The sequence below is a fragment of the Oryctolagus cuniculus genome, chromosome 14 (genome assembly GCF_051225735.1).
Source record: "Oryctolagus cuniculus isolate XC-2025 breed Fujian yellow rabbit chromosome 14, ASM5122573v1, whole genome shotgun sequence".
Classification (NCBI taxonomy): Eukaryota; Metazoa; Chordata; class Mammalia; order Lagomorpha; family Leporidae; genus Oryctolagus; species Oryctolagus cuniculus.
In genome coordinates, this window is record NC_142880.1 from 169,709 (window position 1) to 183,011 (window position 13,303).

A 13,303-nucleotide genomic window follows, 5' to 3' on the forward strand; every position below is an offset into this window, starting at 1 on the left:
TTCCTGACTCACCAACAACTAGTTGTAAAACTGGTCAATAATAACTCTCACTTAAAAAAAAAAAAAGTAGGCAATAAGATTAAGTCAAGTCATGAGTGAAGATTCTCGTGATGACCCTCACCTGTCCCATATGGCTACTTGGAACAAAGGAACAGGAAACCTCTAAGAATGGGTGCAAATTTCCCCCAGGCAGATATATTTTGCTGAGTATTCCTGGCATTTTTTAAAAAAGTATCCAGCCTTGATTGAAGCAGACACGTGGAAGCACTTGTGAGACAACACTGAAATCCTCCTTGTACATGGCATGCTGCTAACGGCCTGACCCAGTGAGGAGCCAGAGTGAGACACTTGTTTCCATCACTGACCTTTTAGGACGCTGAAATGCTCACGAGAAAGCCCAGCCGAGCAGAGGCTGTCTTCCCACCACGCACCTTTGTTCACAGAATCACACGAAGGTCTGAACTCCAGATTTCACCCCACAGTTATAGGCGAGTTGCATCCCTTGAAATTCACTTCTTTCCATTATAGTTATAAAAATCATGCCTAATAAGGCTGCAAAGTGGTAGAAAATAATTTTAGGAGGACTTATAGTTATCAAAAAAGATCAACAGTCGATACTGAAAAAATGTACAGAGAGTGCTTCTAGGACAGAATGTATGAAATATTTCTGGGAGCGAGAATTTGGAGCAGCAGTTATGCCTCTGCTTGGGATCCACGCACACCATATTGTAGTGCCTGGACCTCAGACTATATAGTAGGTTAGGATTAGAAGCAATGTATGCTCATTGTGAAATTTGGTATTTAAAAAGATTTAATTAATTAATTAATTAGAAAGGCAGAGCTACATTGAGAGAGTGAGCGAGCAAGCAGGAGAGACAGTGAGAGAAATCTCATTCCTGGTTCACTCCCTAGATGGCTGCAACGGCCAGAGCTGAGCTGACTCGAGTTAGGAGCCAGCAGCTTCTTTCAGGTCTCCCATGTGGGTAGCAGCAGCCCAAGCACTTGAGCCATCTTCTGCTGCTTTTTCCCAGGCACATTAGCAGGGAACTGGATCAGAAGTGGAGCAGGCAGGATTTGAACTGGTGCCCATATGAGATTCTGGCACTGCAGGCAGCAGCTTTACCTGCTATGCCATAGTGCCAGCTCCATAATTAGGTACTTTCTAAACACTAACTTGGCCTCACACTTATATTGTTAAAAGATGATTTTCTGGAGGGAATTCCTCCAGCATTTCTCAGCCAGCAGTCCAGAGCAGTGCCTCCCTTTGGAGCCTGTGAGACTCCAGGCCCACCTCTGCAGAAGAGTGCGCAGAGAAGCAACCTGTTCTTAACAAAGCCCTCCTGGTGACTGGTGCAGATTCCGGCCTGCAAACCACTGTCCCAGCAAACGCTGTATACGTTAGGGGTCACCTTCAGCTGTTAGGTACACATAGCAAGCTGTTTCTGGCATAAAAGAACACTGGATGTAGGCAGTCTAGGATGATTCAAATGTCCTATTTTTCCATGTGCTCTCTCCACATACATACATACACACACACACACACACATCTTTTTACTGCCATATGACTTCCAGCCTTATGGCTTTTAAATGGCTGCTATTCCAAACATTCTACGTTGCAGAAGAAAGTAAAGAAACGGGTAAGCAAACCAGGGCACATTCGCAGATGCCCAGGCTTCTGCTTGCAACTCATCTGCCACCCTGGGCTGAAAGGGAGGCTGGGAATTAACAGAGGGTCATCCCGTTGCTCAGAATAAAGCCAGAGAAACCAGGGAGAGTGGAGACAAGAAGGAGCTAGCAGCCTCTCAGTGCTTCCTGGGATGCAATCTTCAAAGTTAAACCTTCGAGAATATTATACTGAAATAGTTCTTTACTAAGCATGCATTAAAAGACAGCTTTGTTTTTACATGAAAGTCTACATCCTTGCTTACTAGCTCATCAAACCCATTACAATTTCACACTGCTCTGGAAATACTAACAAGTGAATCACAGAACAGGAAGAAATGCTACATGAAAATAAAGAACAAATTTTAAAGGAAAAAGTACATCTTGAGGAAATGACGTCAGGATAGGAGGAGCTCTAGGGGCAGGGCTGTTCACAGCAGTGTTACTGACAACAGGTAACAACACAACTTCAGCAGCTTCCAATCCAGCGTCCTGCAAGGAAGGAACCACTGCGAATCAGGCCGTGGCCTTCCTCAGCCTCACTACCACGTCACAACGTGGCAAAGCTGTTGTTAATATCCTGGCAGTGGGAAGAGACAAAAAAAGTGAATTGCATAAAACGGAAGAGTGTTCAGAGAACTCACTGGAGAACGAATACACACGATTTCTGTTTAATTCCTTTATTGTTCTATAGGAAACAATAGCAACATTGACCAACATAATAAGTAAATTTATCCAGGGTCCTAACTCTAATTCTTTCCTGGCGTGACTGATTGAGCCCAGGGGCTCCCAGAAGGAGGACTTTGGGGCTCTGAAGGGAGGCCGTATCCAAGGTCAGGTGTTGTCTTCCGGGGCCTTTCCATGCCCGTGTGGGTGGATTCTCCAGTCCTCTGTCCCCAAGCTGTTGGCATCACAGGAAACATCTCCCAGGAGTGAGAAAAACACACGAGTCTCCACTCCTTCTCTCTTGCAAAGCCTCCTGATCCATTTCACAAAACCAGAAGCCACCTGTCCTGATCTGGATGCAGACTTGTGGACACCAAAGGGAATGTGAAACCGTGGAGCTCCCTACATAGGACTCTCCAGTGTGCTGCTGTGAGCCACCCTCCCTCCGCCCCTCCTGGAAATTCATGTGGATCTCAGCCATCCACCTTGGCAAAGGCACTATGCAGACAAAGGAGAAACTTTTTGGAAACTGTCCACTGCAAAGCATGGGGACAGCGGTGCAGTCAGGCTCCAAGCATCCAGAGGCTTCTAACCACGGCAGTAGCTCCTCAAAGAGAGAAGAGAACCTTGGTTTTCCAGGACTGCAGGAGCTGAGATAAAGAGCTCAGCCTACCCTACTGAGAGCCAACTTCCTCCGCTCTCAGCTGAGCAAGAACTCTTATCTGGAAGATTAATCTTAGAGGAGAAACCAATCTGAAGGAGAAGGCAGACAGGGAACCCCTAGAGGATTCTTTGTGGCTCTGCCAAGTTAGGCAATTTAAGCTCTTGCGCCTGTGTTCTTTGCGGAATACACACCGAATTGCGTTACACTGAAATGAAGCTAACTCTGCCCTTCATAGTCGAGCAGTGCCATGAGCCGAACACACCTTTGTGAGAAGCCAGCAAAACCATGAAAGCAAAGTTCATGAATTCCAGGGCTTTGGTCATTGGATCACATTTTATTTTACAACATCAAAGAGTTCACATCTAGCAGAATAAAAAATGAAACACCAACCTATTTAAAACTCCGATAGCTAGAAATGTATTTCAAAAGTGGTTGAAAAGAGGAGAGTCAGAGACCAGCTGATAAAAATATTTGAAAAAAAATCAAAACTCATTTCACCATCATAAACAAAAAAAAATACTTGTAGCATACATAAGGGTACACCCATTTCAAATTCCCGAAGCAGACGATCATTTTATTTTCCATGAAATGTGTAAAAAATACAATTGTATGTATGTATATCACATTCTGGTAGGCAAGAGAAATCTTCAAATTTAAATATATATATATATATTTCATTTAAAATAATCTAAACATTTACTGCTTCTCAGCCTTTTGGCTAAGATCAAGTGTAAAATCATCTAAACATTTAAAAAGTAGCAGCAATAGTCATCTTTAAATATGTATAATAATATAGTAGATTGTTCAAATCACATATTTTGGTAGCTCTTTCATTATTATTAATATCCACATACAACTTACATATGGCAAGGTCCTGGCCTACTCTCTAAATAATGTAGGAGTCTCGGTTCAATAAATACTACACAAAAAACAATTACAAAACACAGATGGCAAACATTTTCCAGATCAGGGGAGAATCAGGTTGGAAGGCATACAGTAATCTGCAGAATTACCAAGGCAAGGGTGAGACCCGCCAGCTCCCGGAAATGCTAGACTACATGTGTCCGGAGCCAGAGAAATAAGAAAAATGTCAAAATGGCAATAATGAAGTTGGAGTGCTGTCATATTTGACAGAATCTTTCCAAGAAAATGTATCTCTACAAAGCAGAAGTACACTGAACCCACTGCAGAAAACTTACCTGTAACAGCGACCAGGCAACTCAGGGGCAAGGCTGATGTGTGACACTCTGAACTACTAGCCAGTTCCTGTTACTCTTTTAAATATGCATTTGACAGGCTACCCAGTTCTTATTTTCAAGCATTAAACCTGTTTTAAAGAAATAGTTGAACTGAAAAGGAGGCCACGGAGACCTTGTGTAACCTGATGCCTGCGGGGATCTTCTCCCAGCATCGCCTCCCTGGCTCACTCACACCCTGAATTCAACAAGCGAAGCAGGGGCACAAGGCAAGACGCTTCGGCAGGCAGGAAACTGACAATTCCTTGAGCTTTTCTGAGGCCACAGAGTCTCTCCTCACATTCAAATGGTCAGGAAAAATCTAGGAGACTTCATTACAAATGGAGTGAGGGTCCCTGTACATAGCAGTGTTCTGACATGGTGGTTTAACTCCAGAAGCACTCTTAGTAGAACCCTGATGGTCACATGGAGAAGCTGCTGAGTGTTGAGGGGAAGCCACAGGCTCCTGATGGTGCTCAAATCACCACACAACCTGGTTTAATTCCCACGTGGTTTCTGAAAACAGTCAGGGGTTCAATACTCACCTGAACACTGAGTGGCCAGTTAGGACCCCTGATTTAGCTCAGTGAGATTACAAGGGGAGATGAGCACTAGAGAGCGCAACCAATGGCCACCCTACCAAGACCAGATCACCTCCTAAGCACCTTTCAAACTGAGCGGACCACACCCAGGCAGCCTGGCAGACGGCTGGGTGTACAGCCACCATGAACTCCGCTTATCAGACACCCTCCTACTTCCATCAGGTCTCACTACACAGATGTGACTGTGGGATTTTCTGAAGACAAAGAGATCCACTCTCTCTGTTGTTCTTCCAGCTTTTCTGCCAAGCACTTAATCAAAACAGGGTCCACCTTAGAATCAAATTTATTAGCAAACCAATGTCCATCTTTTATAAGCCACCTTAATTCTGCAGCTCCATAAATACACACACTTCGAAGGTGCGTTCCAGTGCAACTGGGGTAGAAAACCCCTTCGTAGTAATTCCACTTGACAAGGCGGGTCTTGCTCTGTAGGTCAGACACGTCCTGGGCTGACCTGGAAATCTCTCCAGGTACTCCTGGTACCCGAACTAAGGTTGCCCAAAAGTGCTCATCAGGCGAGTATGTGTCTTGAGACCAGGCAAAGAAGTCTGTAACGAGGGAGCTGTTGAAAATATAATTCACAAATGCTTGACTTAAAACAAAGTAGGCACTGCCGACAAATACCTCAATGTGGTGCGGGGGCGCCTGCTTGGAGACATTTGTCCTCACTGGTAGTCTCACGCTGTCGTGAGGCACCTGCCTGAGCTCATGGTGATAAGTGAACCTTTCCGTTTTGCTGTTTGGGGGTCTGACCGTCTCTAACATATTTGCTCCGTTGAGTTTCTTCAACTCTGACACTAACTCGAAATTGGACTTCAGGGGGAAATCTTGCCCACACAGATTGATAACGTATTTCCATTGAACTGAAGACTTGAGAAGGTCTGACAGGCAATTCAAGTCAGCTTGGAGTCTGGAAATGTGAGCGTACTGCACGGCCTCTAATCTGGAAGCAATGAAGACATTGGGGAAGCACTTCGCTAAATTCTTCATGGCGACTTGGAAGGCGTCAGGCGACTTGAGGTCGTAATGGATGCAGTAGACGTTGTGCTGGGCATATATAGCATGGAGAAGTCTCTCAACCATGATCGCATCTTTGTGCACAACCAAGGAATAGGCTACTGGGAAGCGTCTCTCCTCCCCTGACACGAGCTTCTGATGGTACCTCCTCAGAGAGTGATAGATGTCACAGTCACTCGTCATTGCCGCGACGTCATCATCCTCCAGGTCCACAATGTGTCTCCTTCTGATTTCCAGACTCTTGCCGACCTCCAGAGGCTCCTGTTCATAGATGGCTGAACAGTTAACTTCATGGCTGGCCGCGTCTTTAACATGGGTGTACCTGTTTCTCACAAAAGGCGAGGTACTGAGGGAGTACTCAACGATGTACAGGCCTTCTGGAGGGAAGAGAAGTCTCCCCACATTGAGCAGCTTCACCAAGGAGAACAGCCACAGGGTCAGAAACACGATGAAAACCTTATGCTGGAGAGGATATTTAAGACAACACCTGAGTACCTTCATTCTGTAAGAGGATAGGGAATGTCGATATTAATTAAGGACACTAAATATGAGGAGAAAATCAGCTCAATTTATCCAAAGGTTATTGGGTGCCTACCACATGCTTGGGCCCAGGCAGAACGCTGGGCCCAAGGATGAGTAAAGTAAGATTCTTTCCCTTGAAATAATCTAGAAATAAAGGGGTAGAATGGTGATATTCTGTTAACCCTGTTTCCAGAGATGTTGTTTACCAAGCAGAATGGAAGATAAACTCCTAAAATATAAACACAATCATCAGCTGGTATCTGTGGGGGATGGGTGCAGGACCCCGCTGAAGATGCCAAAGCCCAAAGATGTTCATGACCCTAGAGAGAACACCACAATGTTTACACCAAACCCACACACAGCTTCCTGTGTACTTTCAGTCCTCTCTGGATTACTTGTAACATCCAGCACAATGCCTACACTTGCTTCACATGCATGGATTCATCATAAACTTGGTGCAGGGCAAACTCAAGCTGTGCTTCTTGGAACTTTCTGGAAAAGTTTTCAAATACTTGCAATCCACAGTTGGTTGAATGTGCAGACATGGAAGCCATGGACATGAAGGGGCAGCTGCATGGCATCTGAAGAGGGACAGCTCCGGTTTGGGCAGAGGTGTGGAGAACTCCACGTCCTCAGAAGGCCCTCCCACATTCAAATGACCTGCCCAGGGCAGCACCTGTCCTGACTCCACTTCCCATCTGGCTAGGCAGGAGCCCACTGACTCCCACATTCAGAAATGAGAGCAGCAGGAAGTCGCTAGAGTAGACCCCAGAGACTAAAATGTGCTAATTACAAAAACTGGGCAAACTGCACATTTCTCTTAGTTTGTTTCGTTGGTACCCATTTCTTCACAGGGATTAGCTTAGCTCCTAAAATGAAGAAGGCCTGCCTTGATGGATGTAGGGGACTGTCCAGAGACTACAGTTTCGGGGCTCGTCTACAGCTTTGCAACCATCAGCAGGAACCTCAGCTTCGAGCCAAAGGGGATGGCGCCTGTGCAGTGTGCTTGGGAGTGGTGGGAAGCCGAGACCCCACCGACTGGGAGCCGGCAGCAGGGGCCCCTCAGCACAGCTGCTGTGGGGCCTGGCAGGGGTGGTGGGCAGCAGCGGGCATATTTCTGCCAGTGTGGCTCTGAGGGGCGTGACAGTTGGCCAGGTTTCAAGCTTGGGTCATGAGCGATGACCTCATCATACACTGTGCCAGAGGAGTGGAGAGGAATGTCCGGCTCAAGGAGTTCAACTGCAGGGCATCCCGGTGGGGAGGACGGTGCTGGGACCTCGACGTGAGACCGAGACTCAGAGACTCGGAGAGCAAGAAGAGTGCAGGAGCAGGACGGGCTGGGATCAGGAGCCCAGGGCAGCTCCCTGAGGGGGCACCTGTGGCCACGCTGGGCCGGGCTCTGCAGCGTAGTCTGTGGTCGCTAAGGTGCTAGTAAAGAAGCCTGCACCCACAGGCAGAATTGGGTGCTTCGGTCAATAAGTCAAAGATGACCCAAGCCCAGAGCATGGTAACCAAGCACAGGGAGGAGACAGCTCACATAAAGGCTACAATTAGAATGAGTCTTACCCACGGCAGACGAACACTTTTTCTTTTCTTACCTTGTTGGCCCAAGGACTACCTAAATTACCCTCAGTTAATGAAATGAAAAGACCTGGTATTTCTGGAGGGTCATCAGTTCTCCCAGAGCTCTCCTGCCATTTGTGAATTAGCATTTAATGACCATCTGCACACAGAAGGACACAGGCAGGCTCCCTCCCATCATCCACTCCACCCAGGAGTCCCTGCCCTTTATGACTTCAGCCTGGGGCCAGGAGTTTGAGCTGGGCGGGAGGCCATGGGAAAGGAGAGGTAGGGCTGGGAGAAGGCCCCTGGGACTGGCTCGGCACCCGCACTTGAAATTCCCAGACTGGGATGAGCGTCAATTTGGAAGGAAGAGGGCAGAGCCCAGGCCCTCAATTCTGGTCCATCTTGTTCTGCCCCAGGCATCGCTAAGGCAGAGTGAGGGTCTGCCTGGAAGCCAACCTTTCGCACCCCTCAAAGCAGCAGCAAAAACCCCTGCCCCTCTCACCAAGGCCAGAGTCCCGTCACTGAGAAAACACCCGTTTGCCCAAGTGAGGAGGAAAAGAGGGGGTGGCACAATGACCTTTGGCATGAGTGAGTCTCTGGCAAACCCGGAAGGGGCCGTGGCCTCTTCCCAGCCACCAAGGGAAGGAATTCCGAGAAGACCAGGGGTCGTCCTCCTGGGCTGCGCCCTCCCAGTGAGCTTGGCACAGCCACAGGTGCAGGGCCGGAGGCATCAGGGCAGGTGCAGCCACCACAGCCCAGGCCTGTGAGGCCCCAGAGGCTGCAGGGCTGGGGCTGGGAAGCAGCTCCTATGGCCTCATGCGCGCAGGACTGAGGCTGGCGGCTCCGAGGAAGCAAGCTGGCCACGCGTCCTCTGCGAACACCCACCCTGCCGGCAGCGGGCGCTGCATGGCCAGGAAGGGGCTCTCCCCTCCCCCGGAGCAGGCAGATGAGTCGCCCTGCCGTGGAGCTGACGGCCGCGTGAGAACCAGTTCCCAGTGGAGACAGCGGAACAGAAATGAACATGACAGCAAGGTCTGCAGCTGTCGCTGGGTGAAACTGGGGGAGCTTCGCACTGGAAGCAGGCCAGACTAACGCCATCCCACAGCGCCTGCCCAGCACGCACACACTACACAGAACAGGGTGGAAGACGCTGGCAACAGACACTCGTCGCTGATGACAAGATCCAGGTTTAGATAAAGACAAGCTGGAAAGGGCTCCACTGGGACTGCCCCAGCCTTCACGGTAACTAACGTGGAACCATCACTTTGTTCCTTGCAGATAATGCATTAAGGACATACAAACACCCCGGACCTCAGCCGCTTTCTATCAGCCCCTCGGATCGTACTGCTTGGAGCTTCCTTTCTTCTTAAGTAAGACTTCTCTTCTCTCACCGTTGTGTACAGTCTTGTAAATCATCATCGACACCAGGACATGAACCTGGACTCATCTCAGTTTTCCTGCAACATAATAAAGTCTGTAATGGTGGCCGGCATTGTGGCGTAGGGGGCTACGCTGCCACTGCAGCACTGGCATTCCATATGGGCACCGGTTCAAGTCCCAGCTGCTCCATATCTGATCCAGCTCCCTGCTAATGTACCTGTGAAAAAAGAGGAAGTTGGCCTGACTGCTTGGGACCCTGTATCCACAGGGGAAACCCAGAAGAAGCTCCTAGCTCTTGGCTTAGGACCAACCTAGCTCTGGCTACGGTGGCCATTTGTGGGGTAAATCAGCAGATGGAAGATCTTTCTCTCTTGATCTCTCTCTCTTTGCCCCTCCTTCCCTCCCTCAGTAACTCTGCCTTTCAAGTAAAATAAATAAAGTCTGCAATAATTCAGTACAAGCCACTCCTCCATCTCTGAAGTCCCAACCAGGATGCTGAATGAAACATTTCCCCCAACCATTTCGTTTCCCCAAGTCTCCCAGGTGTCCTCAGAGCCACCAAGGAGGAGGTAGGAGCACCAAGGCAGGGCCCTCCCCATGTCTTCTCCTTTTTAATGTTTCTAACATTTATTTATTTGAAAGGCAGAGTGCCATATATATAGAGGGGGGAGGGGAGGAGGGAGGGAGAGGGAGAGAGGGAGAGAGAGAGAGAAATCACCCATTCGCTGGTTCACTCCCCAAATGCCCACAACAACTCTAGCTAGGCCAGGCTGACACTAGGAGCTCCTACCCTGTCTCCTCAGGTCTTCCGAGGAAGCTGGATTGGAAGTGTGGAGCAGCCAGGACCTGAGCCAGCACTGCGGTACAAGATGTAGCATCCCAAGCAGCAACTTACCTGCTGTGCCACACAGCCCACGCTATCAGCCAACTCCTCGAAGTTTTAAAACCCAGAAGCATCAAAGAAGCCGGGAAGAAAGGGGAGCAGGGAGAAGAGACGGGCTTGGCTTCCCGTGTGGGCAGAGCTGCCTCTGCGCTTCTTCCCGGCGGCTTGCACAGGGGCTGGGGCTGGGAGAGAGGCTCCAGAGGTCACAGAGCTGGACACAGAGCTGGGGCCTGGAGGGACACCTGCAGCTGAGGCTTTAGCCAAACCTGCTCACCTCCCCGGGGCCAGTTTTCTGTCTCATATGAGATGGGAGGTCCCTCCCCTGCTGCTGGGAGCCTTGCTTGCGGGCCCCAATCCTGGACTTGTCCAGGACACCACACAGGACTTGCTGATTTTCATCAGAAGAAAAGAATCACCGAGAACCCTGTGCAATGCTAAGAAACACCTGCCCCGCACAATTCTGGCCAGAGCAGGATACAGTAACACACAAGGAAGAGCAGAAGCGGAAGGCACGGGGCCGTGGGACCAGCACCGGGCCAGGGCAGCAGCTTCAGCCAGGGAGGCTGGCGCAGCACCCGGACCCCAGACAGGCTGCTCTGCCCATCTCTGCGTCCCCTCCAGGGAATCGACTCTGCGCGCTACATGAAGTCACGTGTGCCAAGTGCTGTAGCCCAGCCGGGACCACCACTGCCTGCTGAGTGCTGGCCGTGGCTTCCCCTTTACCCAACCCTCACCCCTCTCTTTATCAAGCCACCCTCCCACCGCCACCTCTCAAAGATCCCGCCCAGATTCAGGGTGTTTCGTCCTAGTTTTCAGTCTACCATCGTTTTAACTGAGTGTCGACGTCCATGAACAGCTGTAGAATTCGTGCCTGAATGCCTCCAGGGTACCACCGCCACCTCCTCTTAACAAGCACACAGGCAAGCGAGGCGACCAAAACCCTGTCCCAGGTCACGGATCTGGACAATGCCGTGGCTGGGACGGCAGCCCAGAGTCTTGCCTGTTCGAGACACGTTCTTTGTCCTCCGTGCCACACTATCGTGGGATACACAGAAATGCCTCCCCATTTTCCATGGCAGTTCTAATCCTGGCCGGTGTCTCGTCTGTGCCAGGGTCGGACCCTCACACCAAGCCTGCAGTCCTGAGACTTCCCGACCCGCTGAAGCAATCATTTACTCAGAGACGCAGCCTGGAGGAGGCAGGGCAGTGAGTCGGGGGAGGTGGGGGCGGGGGGCAGGGGGGAGGAAGTGCTGAGTCAGTTCTCCAGCAGCGGTACTGATTAAAGGGGAGATGTGGCCTCGGCCCGAGAGCTCCTCTGTCACCAGCGACTTACCCATTTCTTTTCATGTGATCTGCGACACAATTACTAATTACTCTATAAAAGTTCCTATGTGTAGAATATTCCCTCTGTGAGGTACCTTAAAGTTCTTACACATTAGCTTGAAAATGGGGAATGAAGGGCTTACTAATTCAGAAAGGTCAAGATTTTTTCTTTCCCAAATCTTACAAAGAACCATCATCACCTAAGAACACAGAGACAAGTGTGCCAGAAGCAAAACCCAAATGAACCCTGATGTAGCTGCACAAGCCGAGTCCTTTCCCTACAGCAACCCGACTTCAATCACGTCTCCACTCTCCCCTTGAGGACCGGCTGACCGCCAAGCCCAGGGCGAGCCCACAAGGGGGCAGCCCCCAGGCCCCCAGGCCCCCAGCAGTGGCACAAAGGTGCAGTGGGTTAAGCCACCGCTTGAAGGCACGCTTGTATCCTATATGGGTGCTGGTTTGAGTCTTGGCCGCACCAATCCAACTCCCGGCTAATGTGCCTGGGGAGGGGCACTTGGGCCCCTGCCACCCACATGAGAGACCGGGACAGAGTTCCAGGGCCTGTGGCTTCAGCCTGGCCCAGCCCCAGCTGCCGTGGCCATTCATGCAGCAGATCAGCTCATGGAAGATCTCTCTCTCCCTCTGTCTCATTCTCTGTCTTTCAAATAAATAAGTAAATCTGAAAAAAAAAAAAGTAAACAACATCCTACAGGTAAACATACCTCTTTAAAGGGAAAAATTTAAATATTAGAATTTACTTTTCTAGGTCTTCTCCACCAAAGCATAACTGATTGACCCCCAATTCCTGAAGAAGCCCACGAGCAAATCCCCACACTGCAGAGCACCTTGAAAGGTGGTTACACCCCTCCCTAACGTGCCCAGCCACGTCCTAACCCCTGCCTTCCATCCCTGAGGTGCCGCAAACACATTTCCCTCACCCAGGCGTCTGAACGCCTTTGCCAGGTGATCTGTGAACAACAGCACTTTGTCCCAGTCCTGGAGGCTGCGCGTCCAGGGTCAAGGTGCAGGCTCAGCACCCGGCACCCGGCACCCGGCACAGGCTGTGTCCTCACATCACGGAGGCAAGGTGGCAGGGGAACAGCGTCCTCACCCTTCAGAGCCTCCCAGGTCCCACTCACCAGGACTCTGCCCTCACACCCACTTCTTAAGGCTATCACGTAGGCAATCTCGCTGCCACAGATGAGTTCTGGGGACACATGTAGACCACAGCAAGACGTGTTTCTCATTGCTCCCACCCAGGAGTGCACAGAGGAGGCCCATCACGATGGCGCGCAGTCCAGCCTGGCTCCACTCCCCACGCCACTCAGGCTGCCTTTCTCAAAGCCAACAGACTCTTCAGCTGCCGGAGTCATGGGCTACACCTGCTCTTTCCAGTGTTCTACACTCAGTGCTGGTTCCTTCCACGTTATCTCACTCATTCTGCTCAGGTAACCATCATTATCCCCACTTTAGACTGAAAACAAAGTGAGTCACAGGACAGAAGCAGCCTACCTCAGGTCAACAGCCAGGATGGCGCAGGAGCAGGGAGCTTTGACTGCAGTCCCATTCACAGCCTTCGCTCTTAACCACGATTCAGACCAATCTCTTGACAGAGAACTCTGTCGGGTCCACACGGAAATGCATTTCAGATCCACCCACTTCTTTCTCGCCTGGGAACCAAGCCAGCATCCAGTGTTGCCTGGATATGAAATCACCTCTTCACCGGCCTCCCCTGCTTTCCACTCTCTGTACTGTAGCCAAAATGATTTTTTAAACACTTAAA

The 13,303-nt window shown here is 50.1% G+C and overlaps 1 protein-coding gene across 3 annotated transcripts in view; it reads right to left on the minus strand.

Moving 5' to 3' along the window:
- Window positions 1-2,326: 2,326 nt before the first annotated feature.
- Window positions 2,327-13,303, minus strand: part of GCNT4 (glucosaminyl (N-acetyl) transferase 4) — a 29,128-nt gene continuing 18,151 nt past the window's right edge. Inside the window, exons 1-2 of one of the 3 annotated variants that reach the window (XM_017339037.4) lie at window positions 13,033-13,163; window positions 2,327-6,348 (exon numbers count right to left, since the gene is read on the minus strand). In XM_017339037.4, coding sequence (XP_017194526.3) covers window positions 4,998-6,347 — 1,350 coding nt within the window. In that variant the 5' untranslated portion in view covers window position 6,348; window positions 13,033-13,163 and the 3' untranslated portion in view covers window positions 2,327-4,997. Of the gene's footprint in view, window positions 6,349-12,659; window positions 12,794-13,032; window positions 13,164-13,303 lie in introns of those variants that run through there. The other 2 variants (XM_089312862.1, XM_070056289.2) reach the window with 2 other exon arrangements.